The sequence below is a fragment of the Acanthochromis polyacanthus genome, chromosome 8, assembly GCF_021347895.1.
Source record: "Acanthochromis polyacanthus isolate Apoly-LR-REF ecotype Palm Island chromosome 8, KAUST_Apoly_ChrSc, whole genome shotgun sequence".
In the NCBI taxonomy this organism is placed as follows: Eukaryota; Metazoa; Chordata; class Actinopteri; family Pomacentridae; genus Acanthochromis; species Acanthochromis polyacanthus.
The window spans coordinates 37898498-37917249 of NC_067120.1; the positions used below are offsets into that span (position 1 = coordinate 37898498).

General features: G+C 34.1%; 1 protein-coding gene across 1 annotated transcript; it reads right to left on the reverse strand.

Annotated features, from left to right (window-relative positions):
- Positions 1–3174: 3174 nt before the first annotated feature.
- Positions 3175–18045, reverse strand: chmp1a (charged multivesicular body protein 1A). Its single transcript, XM_022213369.2, has 7 exons — positions 17901–18045; positions 13526–13545; positions 13364–13441; positions 9337–9483; positions 8792–8920; positions 7102–7298; positions 3175–5027 (listed from the first exon to the last, which is right to left on the reverse strand). The coding sequence occupies exons 1-7, from the start codon at positions 17905–17907 to the stop codon at positions 5006–5008; spliced, it is 600 nt and encodes a 199-aa protein (XP_022069061.1). The 5' UTR covers positions 17908–18045; the 3' UTR covers positions 3175–5005.
- Between the last annotated feature and the right edge of the window lie 707 nt (positions 18046–18752).

The following is an 18752-nucleotide window of genomic DNA, read 5'->3' on the forward strand; positions in this document are numbered from 1 at the left end:
GTACACAACACTGTTACAAACAAAAAAACAACAAAAACAATCACAGGCAGAAAACAATAAAAGGACCAAGAAAGCAATCAAAAAGAGACATAAAATGATAAAAACGGGACTTAAAGCAAACAGAAAGAAGGGAAAATGACCAAAAATCCACTAAAACCTACCACAAACAGGAAGAAAATGACCAAATGACCAAATCATACACAAAATCACTGACAGGAAAAATAAAATGACCAAAAACATATACAAAATGACCAAAAATAGACACAAAACAACCACAAAGACAAAGAAATTGACAAGAAAAACAACACAAACTCACTAAAGAGAAACATAATGACGACAAAGAAATAAAAACAATCACAAAACAGTGAAAAAACATACATAAAATGATCAAAAGTGACACAAAGCAATCAGAAAGACAAACAAAATGGCAAAAAAGACTCACATTTATCAAAGAAACCTCCAGAAAATAACAACACAAATGACAGAAAAGACAAAAAATTATCAAAAACAGACACAAAATGACCAAACACATACAAAATTACACAAAATGACTGAAAAGCCAAATAAATGTCAAAAAAGAAACAGACACTCTCTGAAATGAGACACATAAAGACCACAAAACAACCACAAACACACAGAAGATGAGCAACAACAGACACAACACAAGCAAAAATACACACAAAACTACCAAAAAGAGAACATAAAGCGATGATTTTATTGTTTACTGTTTGTTTTAATGGTGGAGGCAGATTTGTGTGTCGTGCATTCAGCGGTTGTAAACATGGAGGCGGTGCTGCTGCTCACTTTCACTGTCCGCTTGTGTTTGCTGACCTCCGACCTCCTCGGTGTCCTGTGACTCCGATCCATTATCCAGTTTGTGTTACAAACCCGCCTTATTTGTCGTACACAAAGAGGAGACACAACGGAGGAACCTGAAACCGCTGCTGGCTTTAGAGGAACTCTGCGGCTCTTTTTATAGCGGCGACTCGCTCACATTTTTCCATTCGTGACCTGCAGGTTGGGGTGAAGCGAGGCCGCCGTGCTCATCCTGCGTCGTGTTTCCATGAGTTGTGCGTCCTCCTTCTGTCAGCTCGGCTAAGTGGAGGCTTCCAGAGACGACACCGGGCGGGGGAGTCCTCCTGGAAACCCTCCTGCTGGGCCCGTCGCTCGGCCTCCTCCCTGACATTTAGCGGAGCGACAGCCGGTTTGTTGTGCAGCTGCAGGCACCAACGTTTCCGGCCTGGCATTTCCCCGACTCACTAATTATTTACCCTCCGTATGATCACGCACCTCATGACTTATTTCACGAGCAGAAGGAGGCAGCGGCGGAAGAAGAAGAAGAAGAAAAAAACAAAACAAAAAGCAACCCTGCATGTTTCTTCCCTTCAGCGGCCTCAGCCAAGAATTACGGGAACATTTACTGCTTCATGTGTTCAATGTGTGAACACTTAGAGACCAACCGCTGGCTGGAAAATGACATAATCACAGTGGAAAAAAACTAAATGAGCTCAAATCTGGCTGCAGAAAGTGAAAAATAAGACACAAAACAAGGAGAAAGACAAAGAAAATGACCAAAAAGGAGACAGGAAAGGCAAAATGTGACGCAAAATGGCTAAAAACAGACACAAAATGGACAAAATGACTGATAACAGGCACAAAATGAACAAAAACATGCTCAAAACAACTACAAAGACACAAAATGAGTAAATAAAAAAGACAATCACACAAAACAGCCACAAAATACTAAGAGACATTCTCAAAATGACTAAAAATGGTGTTATAGACCACAAAAAGGGCTTCAAACAATGACGGTTCAAAGTTGTAAAAACTTGACAATAAAGGCAAATATCTGTAAAATAATGATATTTTTAGTACATTCTTAACAGCTAAATGATTAAAAACTGCCACATTGACACAAAATGACTAAAAAAACGACTCAGAAAGACAAAAAAAGTTAAATGACCAAAACTGCACAATAAAATGCAATGAAAAATGACTGTGTGAACAGTTAGAGACCAACCGCGGGCTGGAAAATGACAATCACACTGGAAAAAATAAAAATGACCTCAAATCTGGCTGCAGAAAGTGAAAAATGGTGGAAAATAAGACACAAAACAAGAAGAAAGACAAAGAAAATGACCAAAAAGGAGACACGAAACGGCAAAATGTGACGCAAAATGGCTAAAAACAGACACAAAATGACCCAAAATATGCTTAGACACACAAAATGAGTAAAAAAAAACAAGACAATCACACAAAACAGCCAAAAATACTAAATAAACTATCAAAAAGAGACAATAAAATGTTCTCAAAATGATCGAAAATGGGGTCAGACTGGAAAAAGTTCTTCAAACAATGATGGAATGCTGCCATGTTCAAGAAAGTGTAAAAATATGTGAAAATGAAAGCAAAAATCTGTAAAATTATGTCATTCCATCTTATTCACATACAAAAAATTACACTGTAAAAATACTGCAACAAAATGGTGCAAATCTGGCAGCAAAAATATCAGAAAAAAACAATGATGGATGCTGTAAAAAATACATGTAAAAAAACATTAGAAAATGATCAAAATAAAAAAAATCATGATTTTTCTTTTAGCACATTTAAACTTTAAATAACAAAAGAACAAATTATAATAAAATCTGTAAAAAAAAAAAACAAGCAGTGATTATTTACAGCCTTGGCTTGCTTTTTAAAACATATATATATATATATTTTTTTTACACGGTTAACATACCTTTTTTGTTTTTAAAGCCATCTATAATTCAACAAAACCGGGAAGAAATTACTACAAAAAATTGCAGTTAATAACTGTTGAACAATATTTTTACAGTGCAGCAGCCTTTTTATCAAGTTGTTTACATTTCATATGGACAGCTTTGGGAAGAATAAACCTTCAAAACTAGAAATATTTAGACAGGAAGTAGTATTTTAGGTGGAATAAACCTTTAAAACTCAAAGTATCGAGACAGGAAGTAGTATTTTAGGTGGAATAAACCTTTAGAACCAAAACTCTAGTACTATTAGGGTGCATTAAACCTAATAAACCATAAATACTTGGACATAAAGTGGTGCTTTGGTTGGAACAAACCTTTAAAATCCAGACGTTACACACTTTAGCAGTCAAAACACCCAACACTGGACAGACAAACCACCAAAGGACAGACAGCGTCAGAGGGCACTGATTTTATTCTCACAAGATAAATATACAAAACAAAAGTGCTGCAGAGTAGAAATGAACCCTCAGTGTGGAAACAGACGAGAAACTGGAAATGTGAAGCTGCTCCGTCACAGGTGGAGGATCGACCTCGTCAAGCTGATCAAACTAAAAACTAACAAACAACCAGAACCTCCTCAGAACATCTGGTTCTTCATCTGCAGTAACTTCATCGATGATCAGAGTTCTACCTTCATCCATAGAGGAGGGTCCAGATTTATCACTTTTTAATGGACTTTTTCCATCATTTCTGAGCCTCAGAACTTCATCAGTCCAGCAGATAGAACCAGGACATTTAGGAGGAGAAACACATCTGAGTTCTGGTAAAAACTGACACCAGATCAGTTTAAATCCATCCAGGTGTCTCAGTCTAAACACTAAATCTGGTTTCTGTTTAGAACCATTTTTTTCATAAATTTAGGCAATTGCCTCAGAATTTGGATAATTTTCAAACAACTTTCAGTTCATTTTCAACATATTTCCTGTACTTTTGGATCATTTCCGAATCTTTCGCACAAATTTTGAGTCATTTTCTATCATTTTTGAACCACTGTGGACTAATTTTGTGTCATTCTGCAAATCTTCAGTCAATTTGGATCATTTTTGTGTGAATTCTGACTCATTTTGGACAATTTTCTTGTCATCTTCAACATGTTTTGTATCAACTTGGATCTTTTTTCGTCGTTTTGGATCTTTTTGTGTCTTTGGGATCATTTTCAAGTCATTTAGGACAAATTTTGTGTCATTCTGAACTGGTTTTCTGTAGTTTTGGATCATTTTTGAATCATTCTGGAAAAGTTTAATGTCATTTTCTATGGACTTCAAGCACCAGGAACTCTGTAAATGCCCGCAGGATGAATCATTAATAAAGTTACTGCAGATGAAGAACCAGATGGGTCTGAGGAGGTCTGGTTATGTTTTTTTGTTTCAGAATAGGCTCTGACGCTGCTCCTCTCCATCTACTGCATCAACAGGAAGTGAACTTTAAAAGGTGAACCAGCTGGTCTGATCTGAAGTGACTTTTCCTCTGGATGGAGACGGAGGAGCTTCCCAAAATATCCAAACCAGGTCTCAGTTACATCAAACACCCAAAACCGCAAAAAGGAGACGGGAGATAACAGACGTCCACCTGTGACGGACACCGGAGACGAAGAGACGGTTCCTCTAAACTAGCGTCCTTCAGGCACTGGCGGAGGAAGCACCTACAGCAAGCATCCCAAAATAAGGCGTTCGAAGCGAAAAACAAACGAAGACAGGCATGAGAGAGGAGAAAGGAAGCGAACGTCAGCCACCGAGAAACAAAAAGGATTGTCTTTGTGAGGACGAATCCCATAAATGAAGGAGAATCTGGAGTTTTAGTGTCAATTTCTAACGATTAAATTTACATTTTCTCCTTCCTTTTAGCAGATTCGTCCATTCAAACGGACAAAAAAACACATAAAAACATCCCCACCTGCACCGAAACCCTTATAATCACTAGATTAAAACTCTTCATTTGCTTTTTCTTTTTCTCTATGATCCTGAAGCTTCAGATTTGACGGTAAAAGGAGATCCGCTGAGGGACCGCAGAGGAAGCCGGATGGGAGCAGGAAGGTGAACCATAGAGACTCCTCTCAGGTGGTGTTTCTGTCGGCTGTGTGTTCGTACGTATTTATAGATCGGAGGGGGGAGGGGGGTAATCAATAGGCTCGTTAAGTCCTCCCGCTTGGAACAGTTCAATAGAAACACGCTCAGCCTCCCGGCGACGCTAAAACTCGTTCTCTTCCTCGCTGCCGTCGACAGATTTTAGTTCCTCAGAGCCGCCAACCTGCAACACAAACACACCAGAGTTTAACTGTCAAAGAAAACAGAAGCTTTTAAACGTGTAGCGACTAAATTACAGCTACTACACAACACTGTAAAATTATATAGATTTTTTAAACATTTTTTGGGTCATTTTACTGTTATTTTACATAATTTTGTCTGCCTTGTTAAAATCCAAATAATAACTAGTAAAGTTACAGAAAAAGTATTAATTTAATAATGTCTAAAAATGAGCATTTTTTAAAAAAATAACAGTTTGCTGTTTTTACAGTGTTTGACTGCAAAAACACATTATTTTTACTTATTTAAATCAGCAAAAAATGTTATTTTACAGATATTCCTGTTGTAAATTACAGATACCTGTTTAAAATTACAGAAAAAGAATATTAATTTATGTGTTGAAACACAGTCCAAAACTGTAAATAATGTCCACTTAAAAAGAATTAAAAAATAAGTAGTTTTTAAAAATAACAGTTTGCTCTTTTACAGCATTTGACTGTAAAATTAAACTATTTTTACTGTATTTAAAATCTGCAAAAAATAATGTTATTTTTACAGCTATTTCTGTTTTAAATTATAGATAAAAAATAGTAAAAATTACAGAAAAAATATTAATTTACATGTTGAAAAATAGTAAAAAACTGTAAATAATGTCTATTTAAAAAAAATGCAAAAAAATCTAGTTATTTTACAGATATTCCTGTTGTAAACTACATATAACTGGTAAAAAAAATACAGAAAAATAATATTTATATGTTGAAAAACAGTACAAAACTGTAAATAATGTAATGTAAATAATGTTTGCAAACAATAATTATGTATTTTATAGAACTGACTGTAAAATTTAACAATTTTATTGTATTTAAATCAGCAGTAAAGTATCCTCCTTTTACACATAGTTGGTATTTAACAGATTTTCTTTCTTTTGGTAAATTACAGACAATAACTAGTAACGCGACAAAAAAAAAAAATGCTGTGAAGCCTGATAAACAGGCCAAAACTTTAAAAACATGTCTATATTTAAAAAAATGTATTTTTTTATTTACAAATAGTAGTTTATTATTTTTACACTAATTTTACTGCACTTCAATCAGCAAAAAATATAATTATTTTACACATATTTGACATTATTTCAACGATAAATTGTGTATATATTATGAAAAATGGTAAATTTCCTTAAACTCTTATTTCACATCTAAACTTTCCACGTTGTTAAATGAAATATAATATCTCGCAAAATCACAAAGTATTAATTTACACGTTAACCTTGAAAATGAAAAACTGCAAATAATGTCCACATTAAATAAAAAGCTGAATTTTTACCAAAGCTATTTTTTACAGTGTTTGACAATAAAATCACACTGATGTCCTAAATGTATTTCACAGATATTTGCCATTATTTGAAAAACAAACGACAAAACAAACAATTTATTCTTTCACAGTGTTCAACCATAAAATCACAAATATCTGGACTGTGTTTAAATCAGAAAATAATATCATTACTCTGCAGATATTTTCTGTTGTTTGAAAGAAGACATGTTCAGGATTGGATACGGTGAATCATGTTTAAGTGGTATTTTTCAGATTTTCCCTGTTTTGTTAAAACACAGAAATCACAGAATAAAATCAGAGAAAAAAAGAATTCATTTACATGTTAACTAAAAACAAATCTGTATTTTATGTTTAAATGAGCTAAAATGTAGTATTTGACAGATATTTACGGTTACATTTTTAACCTTTCAGTATTGTACCATTTTTAAAAAAATATGTTTCCTCGCTGCCAGATTTTCTTTTTTTTTGCAGTGACTGTTTTTACAATGAACAATGAAGGAAACATGTGGATATGATGTAAGCAGGCCTGCAGATGATGATTATTTTCTCATTATTGTTGAAGCTTTTTGTCAACAAAATGCCAGAAAATATCATGAAAATGTACCTACAACCAAAGTGGCGTCTTTAAATGCTAGTTTCAACTGATTAAACTCCTAACAGACTGAAAAAGGTGTATTTTTTGCGTCTAAACCTGCCTACAGGTGACCCAGCTCTGCTCTGATTTAACCCAGACTCCGTGTTCTTACCGTCGGGACAGCACGTCCTCCTTCTCCTGGCTCCGTGAACTCTCTCCTCCCACCACTGACGTGGCTCCAGCAGGCAGCTTGCTGAGCTGGTCCATCACCTCCAGGCCGCTCTCTTCTGCTATCTGGTAGATCAGATCGTCCACCTGCTCCTGAGGGGTGGTCAGAGTCATCGCCGAGCTCATCGAGTCCTCCATCACCTGGAAGAAAGAACGGAGGCAGGTCAGAGGCTGGTTTGATTTCTAAACACCCGAACCCCCCAAAAAACAAATGGTGGCTTTGAAAGACATTTTATCTTTAAAAAAAAAAAACAAAAATCGCTAAAATTACTAGGGCTGGACCCGAATATCTGAATATTCGTTCGCTACGGCGGTATCTGGATATTAATTTTGGTATCCGAATATTTGCCCCCTCCCCCGTCGGACGTTACCGGGCGGAACAAATATTCAGCGTTACTGTCTTCCCTCCGCCTTCGGGGTGGAACGAATATATTTGTCTTTAATAGGACCCGAATATCCGGAGACCACAAACCACTATTCGGGCCAGCCCTAAAAATGACATCATTTATCAGAGTCAGAACCTGAAAAAACTGAAAGAACGACAAATTCAACAACACATTGATTAACAATAAAATAAAAACACAGCAAAACAAAATAACAGGCCAAAACTGTGAATAATGTCCAAAATTTCAAACACATTTATTTATATAAAAAGCAATTTATCCTTTAATGTCATAGAATTTCCCTGGTTTGTGAAATTATAGATAATATCTCATAAGAACGGAGGAAAAAATCATTAATTTGTTTGTTATTAACAAAAACAACAAAAAACTAAACTGTAAATGACGTCAAAAACTTAAAAATGTGTCATTTTATAAATAGTAATTTGTCCTTTTATTTTTTTTAACTGTTATGTTCTAGAATTTCCCAGGCCAAAGCTGTAAATGACATCCAAAAATTAAAAAAATTCAGTAATTTATTTTATTTTTTTAAATTGTTGTTATAAATGACCCTGTTTAGTGAAATTACAGATAATATCTCAGAAGAACAGAGGAAAAAAAAAAGTATCCATTTACATGTTAATGGAAAAAACAGGCCGAAATTGGAAATATTTTTCAAAATTTCATTCAAATGTGTATTTCTATGAATATTATTTCATCCTTTTCCATTATTTTTTAACTGTTATGTTGTAGATTTTCCTTGTTTTGTGAAATTACAGATAATATCTCATTAGAACAGAAGGAAAAAAAAGCATTAAATTACATGTAAATGACAGACAAAAAAATAAAAGCCAGGCCGAAACTGTAAATAATGTCCAAAAAAGCATTTTTTAAAATAGTGTTTTATCCTTTGACATTTTGCTTGAGCATGCATTTCCCTGTTCTGTGAAATTATAGAAAATCTCATAAGAAGAGAGAATAAAAAGTAATAATTTACATGCTAAAATGTCCAAAGATTAAAAAAAAAAAAATAGTATTTCTATAAACACTTTTTTAAATAAATGGTGTTTAAAATCAGCAAAACTAGAAAAAATTACAGATATTTGCCATCATTCAAAAGAAAAGTCTGTTTAAGGAATTTCTGCAAAAGTAAATTTGTTCTTTTCCCATAAGAGATGATAAAACTAGACTTTTTAACTGATATTTAAATCAGATTTCAACAAAAGCTGTTAATAATAGAGCGTAAACACTCACCGAGGTGTGGACGTCCAGGTTCTGGACTTGGGTTTCAAACTTGTCCATGACAGCAGAGACCTTCTGGAGGTCCATGGAGTTCAGAGCTTTGTCCAGAGCTTTGGTCACCTGACCCATGTTCTTGGTCACCTGGTGGAAACACGACAAACACGGACGACACGTTGGTTTTACAGCGACAGAAAGGAAATCATACGTTTAATCTTATGTCAAAATTTTGCTTGATTTTTTTCTGAATGTTCTTTAAGAAAATATTAGAACTTTTACTGACATATATGGAATCACTTTAGACATTTTTAAGATTTTTTTCAGAAGATTTTTATTCATTTTTAGAAAATATTTACAATTTTTATTTATTTTTTAAAATTTTTATTTCTTTTATTTCTTTTTTTTTTAAATAAATTTTTTAAGGGAAACTTTATGGAATTTCATTTTGAAGATTTTGCAAATTTTTACATGTACAATATTTTTTAGGTGCCGTAAACGAGGACAAGAGGAGGGTTAAAAAGGCAGCGTTTAGTGGTGTATGCTGAAGCTGTGAAGCTCACCGCCTTCATGGTGACGGCGGTCTGGACTTTGGAGGCCACGGCGTCCACTCGTGACGCCATCCTCAGCCAGTTCAGGCCTTCGTTCTTTTTCCGGATGGCGTTCTCTGCGTAGACTCGAGCACATTCCACGTTTTTCTGCTGCAAAGCCTGTTGACGGGACACAAACACAGCTCTGATAATAAGCACATACAGCATTTACACGTGTTAAAACGGTCACGCTAGTACAGCACTGACTGAACTGTAGTTTAAATGTCACACTAAAGCATTACCGATAATTGAAAGCTGCAAATAAATGAGGACTTTTATTCCCAAGACAGCGACAGAGCTCTTTTAAACTAAAATGTCGATTAGAATAGAGGGGTTCAATAGCTTCTAATTAGTAGTAGAAGTACTTACTTGAATTAATAGTCTTTTTTTTATACATAAAATTAAAGTACATTGCTTTTATGCTGAATTTATTTGGATTTCAGTGCTTTATTTTTGTGTTTTGCTTCCTAATTACTGCACAACACAAAAGCTTTGCTTTAAATTCTGTTTTGAACGAAGCTTCTCTAAGTAATGATTCTAAAAAATATCTAATTAGCGTTAATAACGAGTCTTTCAGCAGTAAAAAGAACAAACAGCAGCACACACCACCAGTCAAACGTCTGGACACTCCTTCTCATTTATTTGTATTATTTTCTACATTTTAGATTAATACTATTAACACTTTTTTTGTGTACAACAATTTGATGTCTTCAGTATTAACCTACAAAGTATAAAATGATACAAATGAATCAGAAAGCATTGAATGAGAAGGTGTGTCCAAACCTTTGACTGGTGGTGCTTATACCACAGTGAAGCAGGTCAACAGTTAAGATAATAAAAGCTTGGTCATGCTGTCTGTAATCTGCTTTTAAAACAGGAAGGGAGCGGCCGATGACAGAGCAGCTCTGGAAACTATGAAGGCAGAAACAACACGTTCTATGATTTCAGCGGAGCCACGCCTTGATCAGGGCTGAAGCTGTACTGCCCTCTGCTGGTCACACCAACCAGAAACAAAGACGGGATGAAAAATAACATATGGAGCCCGAAAATCAACACAAGACAGCTGAAGAGTAAAAAAGCTGGAAATATAACTGAATACATCAATAAATATTCAGTAGGGGATCAGTTAAGTGTAAAAAAATACAGTTAAATCTGCAAAAAGTTCACTTAAAAAGCTGTAACATCCTAACTTAACTCATTTGTTTAACTTCTATTTGCAGCCTTCTCCTATTAGAGCCTCCACATTGTTGTATTTTCTGTTAACTCAACGCACACAGACGCAGTTTTTTTTGCTTCTTTTAAAGATTTTCTTCCAATTTTTCTCTTCACAAAAGCTTTTGAAACTTTTCTTAATTACAATTTATACTATTATTTATGTGATCTTTTTAATTTTACTGTTTTTATTTCTCTGCACTCATGTCACTCACTGTAATGTTCAAGTCTTCTTCAATTTTTTATTTCCATTTGTTTGATCTTTTTTACATCTTTGATTTCTTTGAACTTTTTCAACCTTTTCTCTCTGTAAAAGCTTCAGAAACATTTTTATTCTTTTTTTTTACTATTATTTATCTGATGTAATTAAGTTTATAGTTTTTATTTCTTCTGGTTTAATTCTCATTTCAATTTGAACGTCTTCTTCAAACTTTTCTTTTTGTATTTTTATTTCCATTTATTTGATCTTTTTTACACTTTTAATTTCTTTGAACCTGGCGCCTTTTTCAACCTTTTCTCTCTGTAAAAGCTTCAGAATTTTTTATAGATTTATTTATTTTTATTCCCATTAACTTAATCTTATTTATTTTTCAGTTTTCATTCCTCATGTCGCTCAGATTTAATTTTCACTTCATTTTTCAAGTCTTTTCTCTTCATGAAAGCTTGTGAAATCTTTTTTATTCACATTTTTTTATTTGATTTTATCAATTTTAATGTTTTAAATTGTCTGTACTCACGTCACTCAGCCTTATTCCCACACAATTTTTCAAGCCCAGTTTAATTGTTATAATATTTTCATGAACTAAAATGACATGTTGTTGAATTTCTTTAGGCTCATCACCAATCGTACCAGTTAAAGTCGCTGAAAACACTTTTTTTTTTTTTGCATTTTAATGTCTGATTCGTGTATTTTTTATTTTTTAAACGAGCGTGAATGATGTTAAGAGTTGCTGCCGTTTGTTTTGCCGACAGTGTTTTCTCCTTTCACCGTCCATTCCAGCAGCTGACTGATCGATAAACAGATTAGAGGGCTGCTGCCGTCCGGTGATAAACTTCTACATCCGATCCATTTCCTGGGATGTAGCCGGATAACAGAGGAAGTCAGCAGAATAACAGCAGACACTGACTGGAAATCAAAGATTTGTAGGTGCTAAACACAAACAGCCACACCCAAAACCTGATCTTCAGCCTCGACAGACTCCATTGAACATCATTCATCCGTTATAGACAGACAGACAGATGTCCAGAATGTGGACGACAAAATCTGCTTTACATTGTTCTGACATGCTAAACTTGAAACTTGTCCAAAATGACTTGACAAAAACTGGTCTAAAACAACTCGCAGTGTCCAAAATGACAAAAAATGATTCAAAATAACTCGGAAATTTACTGAGCAAGTGTTAAAATACTGTTTAAGACGACTCAAAACAAGTCAAAACAACATTAAATGTGTCTAAAATGTCAAAAACTATTCAAAATTACTTTAAAAAAATGTTCAAAATAACTTAAAATGTGCCATAAAGGACTTTAGGAAGTATCTAAAATTACTTAGTGTCAAAAAAAATTGAAAAACACTTTGCAACTTGATTCAAAAAAAATTTCAAAATAGCAGAAAAATTGGTCAAATTGAGTCACTATCTGTTCAACATAATAGAAAAAAGCAAAATTACTGAAAAAAATGTGAAAAACTGGTGTCAAAGAACTCAAAATTTGATTGAGAAGTGTCCAAAACGACAAAAATGTTTCCAAATAATTAGAAAATGAACTGAACAAGCATCTAGAATAACTTAAAATGTGTCTAAAATGACAAAACATGGATAAAGATAACTCCAGATTTGACTGGAAGTGTCCAAAATGACAGAAATGGTTCCAAATTATTATAAATGTAACTCAACAAGTGAGTAGAATAACTTAAAATGTGTCTAAATTGACAAAACGTGGATAAAGATAACTCCAGATTTGACTTGAAGTGTCCAAAATGACAAAAATGGTTCAAAATAACTTGGAAATTAACTGTACGAGTATAGAACAGGACTAAAAATGGTTTAAGATGATTCAAAACATGTCCAAAATAACATTAAATTTGTTTAAAATGTCAAACAAAATTAAAAATTATTAAAAAAAGTTGATCAACATAAGTTAAAGCTTGCCAAAAATTACTTTAGGAAGTGTCTAAAATGAACTAAAGTGTCAAATAAAAGAAACTTGACTCAAATAAACTCCCACTGTTCAACAAAATAGGAAAAAAAAGCAAAATTACAGAAAAAAAGTGAAAAACTGATGTAAAATAACTCAAAATTTGACTAAGAAAGTGTCCAAAATGACAGAAATGGTTCCAAATTATTATAAATTTAACTCAACAAGTGTGTAGAATAACTTAAAATGTGTCTAAAATGACAAAACGTGGATAAAGATAACTCCAGACTTGACTTGAAGTGTCCAAAATGACAAAAACTTTTCTCGTTCAAAAATCATAAACGGTCCCAAAATAACTCAAAATGAGTCATTAACTAACGAATGTACAAAATTACTGGCAAAATGTGGAAAAACTGGTGCAAAATAACTCAAAATGTGACTGGAAACTGATGAACAGGACAGAGCTCTGCCGCTGGTTAGACGACTTTGAATCCAACATTAAAACCGGCTCCTAACTAAACATTTTTTTACCCACATTTCCGATAACTTACAGACATTTCGCCGTTTCAGGGAGATAAAAGTGCAGATACAGACTGAAAATAAATGACTGGAGAGCGACAGAAGAAGTACGGATCATTAAATACAGACTCACCTTCTTGACTTTGGCCTGCTCCTTCTCTGACTCCTTCTCAGCCTTCTTAGAGAGTCTCTCAAGCTGCTTGGATGTGAACTGTGAACCAAGGAATAAAATAAATGAATAATCCATGTTTATTTGTCCGGCTGGTAAGAATCAAACACTTTTAGAGGAACGTACCTTTAGCTGGAAGAGTGTGTCTGCAGACAGGAGACAGAGTTAGAAAAGTAGAATGTAAATAATATTTAACTGTCACACATGCACAGTCCTACGTTTACAAAATCTGTCAGAATTAGTAAAATATGTCCCATTCTTTAACGAAAACATGAATCATAAGAGCAAATACAAGTGGGTGACAATAAATAACTTTGTCTGGAAACTAACCTGAAATGAAAGAAAAGTTTTTACATCAAACATATTTTCTAAAGAAAAAAAGGACAATAGTTCACAAATTTTGCCAGAGTATGTAAATGTAAGAGCACAACTGTATATGGAAACTTTACTTAACAGTATCTGGACTCACTGAATTAAAAAAAATAACAATTTTATTCTGACAAGTAATGTTCCATATGGTTTGCTGAATTTAATAAAATATATTTTTAATTCCACATAAAATTACATTACTATTTTGCTCACATTAGTATCTCGCAAAGAGTCACAGAAAACCAATAAGAACAGTAAAGGTTTCCATAAATATTAAACACTTGTTGCCTGTTTGTCAAATATAATTACCCAAAATGATTTAGAATAGAAATACGATCGATAAATGAACATAAAATGGACTCTGAGAAGCAGCAGCTTGCTGATGGATGCATCAACAAACTTAAAAAAGAACTGATTCATTTAAATTTCTGCTCTATCAATAGTTTCCTTGTAGTTTTTAAGTGAATATTAATCTTCTGACAGCCAACAACCAAACTAAGCTATAACTGTCAGTGTCCTGCAGCAGGCGACAAAAACCTTCTAAAGAAATAAATTCATTTGTGTTTTTGACTCCTAGCACTGTTTTATTTTCATGTCGTCCCAAAATGACTCATTTAAATGTTACCGATTCATCGGTGCTGCATTTTGGTTCTATGGTTTTTATGGTTTTATAGTAACTAAACTGCATTGTTTTGTTTTATCATGCTGATGGTAAGCACTTTGGTCTTCTTCTATGTTGTTGTAAAGTGCTCTATAAATACATTTTGATTGATAAATCCACTGCTTTTAAAGACTAATCCAGACCTGCAGATACTTTGGTTCCAGACTGTCTTTTCTTTAAAATTCTACTGAATAAAAACAGCTATAATGACTGGAAAAGTGAGATTATGTCCACTATTGAGGCATCCTCCACTTCTGACCAGATTCACATGTGATGAATGTTCCTCAGTACAGCTGAAAAAACATTTGTGCTGAACCCTGACTCAGACATTTGTGTCTTTTGGCTGAGATTCAGCTTCTTAAGAGTATAGAGAACATGACATAAGGTTACACTTTTGACTTACTGTTCTCAAAATATAAACTGAAACTGTTTCTTCCACTGACAAAAGACGAAACCCTCAACTTTGGACTTTTCCTCAAGCGTTTAATAATTTTCTCCATAAATCCCTAATTCGTTGTGAGGTAATAGTTTTTAAGAAAAGAAAGTGCAAATTCTCTGAATACAGCTTCTAAATTGTGAATATTTTCTACTTTCTTTCCTCCTACATAACAGTAAACTGAATATCTTTGGGTTGTGGACAAAAAAACAGATTTACCGATCAACATTTTTCACGAGTCTCTGACATTTTACAGACCAAAATAAACGGAGAAAAATGCTCGACGGATTAAACAACAACAAAAACAATCACTAGTTGCTGCCCTACAGCTTCATCTAAGCTTAAATGCTTCTCTAATATGTGGTTTGTTGTAACTTTTAGATAATATCTAACATATTTCTGGAAAAGATCACAAGTCAGAAGCTCCAACTAATCATAAGTAGCACTAAATGTGATTTTTGTTTTGTCTTTACCTTTTTATGGATTAGTTTTTTCTTCTTATACATGCAAAAACTATAAAGTACGCTTGGAATTAACTAATTTTTGCTGTCGATTAATCTGTCAGTTGTTTTTCCCAATTAATCGATCATGTGTTTTTGTGGAAAAAAAAGTTCATTGATGATGATGGCAACCCAAAAATATTCAGCTTACTGTCATAGGGGAGAAATAGAAGCACATATCTAAAGGGGTACATTAGCTTTTAAAAAATATATTATTAAATTGCTTAAAAGAAATTGCTTTTTAAATAGTTGACCATCAATCTCATAGTCAATAATTAATCAATTACACATTTTAACCCTCGTGTCACCCTGTGGGTCAAAATGGACCCATTTTAAAGTTTGAAAAGGTGGGAAAAAAAATATTTTCAGTGAAACTTCTGATGTCCACATTTTCAACATTTTGGGGAAATCTCTGAACATTTCTAGGTGGAAAAAATGTTAAAAAACATTTTTTCTTAAGAACATTCACTAAAAAAACTAAAATAAAAAAAATAAAGCAAATTCCAGTGAATTACTGTGGATTTTGCTTGATTTTTTGATGAATGTTCTTAAAGAAACCATTAGAAGTTTTACTGATATATGTGTATATATATATATATATATATATATATATATATATATATATATGGAATCACTTTAGATATTTTTAGGATTTTTTTGGAGGATTTTTGCTCATTTTTAAAAAATATTTCCAAATTTGCTGTCTGCGCGAATGGGCACAATTTATTACTGGACCGTGGACCAGTAAACAGTAATTTTTTACTGGACCGAATATTTTATGCATACCATACCATGGATTATGGTATGCAATACCATAATCCATGAAATAACCTACCATACTCTGATAGCAACAGCCAAATCTAGCTCAGCATCCACCCTCTCTCATTATACACCTGGTAAATTACCATCTACATGCACTGTCACCGTCACTACGCCTTTCAGCACCATTCTACCATCCCACCATCAACCCTTGCATACCATAATCCATGAAATAACCTACCATACTCTCATAGCAACAGCCAAATCTAGCTCAGCATCCACCCTCTCTCATTGTACACCTGGTAAATTACCATCTACATGCACTGTCACCGTCACTACACCCTCCCACACCATTCTACCATACCACCATCCACTTTTACCATTGAATTACTCACCATACACGTCCAATTTGACCAGAAAAACAGCTCTCAGCTTCGTTTTGGCGCTACTTTCACACGCTCCTGCAGAAACTTGAATTTGTACTCAAGGATGGGAATTTTCCGCGGATCCGCGGATTTCATTTCAAGTTTGAACACTTTATTGTCGCTGATACTCCCGCGAGATGGTAACGACGTTAACAATAGCTTGCTAACGACGTTAACAAGCTGTCGTTCGATTGTAAACGGCCCAGCAATTGGAAGTCGCTGCGCCGCCGCCGCACACATCACCCCCCCCACCCCCCGGTCAACGACTTTCCGCTGGAATCAGAATTTGCTGATCCCATCCCTGTGTACTTGTAACCGGAAATCTTTAGGGTGATTTACAGGAAAAAAATTACACCGGACATGAGACCGGTAATGTAGTAAGTTTTATCGGACTTTTGGTACACAAATCGGATTTGACCGATGGTCTGACGTCATTGGCGCACACTGAATTTGGGGGACTTTTTTGAAACAAAACCTTAAAGGAATTATTGGAATTTTCTTCCTGAAAGTTTTACAAATTTTCAGAAATATAGGATTTTTTTTTTTGCTGAATTTTGGTATTTTTTAAGACAAGAAAACAATATTTTGATGTCCGCAAATAAAGACAACAGGAGGGTAAATACAGACTGTAATTGTTGTTAATTAACAACTTTTAATTTATATATATATATATATATATATATATTACTGTTTGTCGTTTTCTCAAACAGATTTGTCCATTAAAAAAAATAGCAATTAATGTAATGCTTGACAGCTAATTGACTAATTAGTTGTTGCAAAAGTAATAAATAAAGTTAACAAAATCTAGATAAAGTTTTGTTTTCGGGAAAGGCTGTCAATGAAGCACTATGAACTTCAGGTTCATACTTTAATGCTGTATTTAGCTCATTTAAGATGCCTTAAATATATAATTAACAGGAAAATAAACATACTCTGGATAAAAATAATGAGTTCTAACCCTGCTGTATGTTTTTGGGCAAGTACAAACCTGACGAGTGTCTAAATTTGTCAACATTTGTCGAAGCTACAAATTAAAATGTGAATGGAGTGTCACATTCCTCATTTATTAGTCATTAGCTGAGAAAACATTCCACGACAGGCAGCGCTAATAGAACAAACTTAAACACAGTAAAGGCTAAATAAATAATCGGTCTGCAAAGTAAAGTTAAAGTTAGATTGTCCGACAAACGGAGGAGCTGAGAATCCAAACAGGTCTGAAAGCTAACCCCGGCTAGCCACACACCCAAGCTAACAGGCTAATGTTAGCTGTCCGTCTTTATCTTCGTCCTGAAGCTAAAATGAAGAAAATGTCTCCTCACATGGACTGTTCAGCTCGTAAAACACGACTTACCCTCCATGTCGACACGAATATGACGCTAACTGACAGCGGAAAATGTGTTTTTCGGCGCCTCTAGAAGCTCGTCTTGATTTGTTTTGATGCAACCGACTGGCTTCCTGGTCCAACAGTAGTCACGTGATTGGAATTTACCTTCTTCTTCGTCTTTTATTGAGTCAATCCTCGGTTGCTGCAGCTCGTTGTTAAGTGAAATATCGCTTCCTAGAGGGCAAATACTGTTATACACAAGCCTGCATTAGCAGAATATAGGCAAATTAATATAAATAAAATAAAATTGGTAAAAAAAATTGTGTAATACTTAGATTAATATTAACACATTATGCAACATGTTCCACATTCCACTTTACATAACTGATATATAAATAAACATACCAGGCGCTGCAGAACCTCCTTAAAAATCTTCACGTTTTTAAAGTTTCGTCCGTTTTAAAGTAATTCATCGATAATTGATAGTTCATCTAATGATGCTAAACCATATATAAACTGTTAATAGTTAAATTGGCATATTTATTTATTAACAATTGCACAATATTGGAATAAAAAACGGAGTTGAAGTTGACGCTCACGGTGTACCTTACAGTCTGCGAGTACATTGGCAGGGACTCCCTTGAAAATGTTCACGTTTTTAGGATTTTTTTAATTGTTAAAACATTTTACTAGCAATAGTAAGTATATTTAATGGTATACAGCAAAAGATAAGTTGGTAATAGCCCATTCGGCTAGTTTAAAATTCAAAAATAGAACGATATTTGATATTTACTAGTATTACCAGTAGTATTACCCGTTACTGTACCTGTAACTGCACAGGCGGCTGTGGTCCGAAATACCAGCCTAGACTGTCATTCA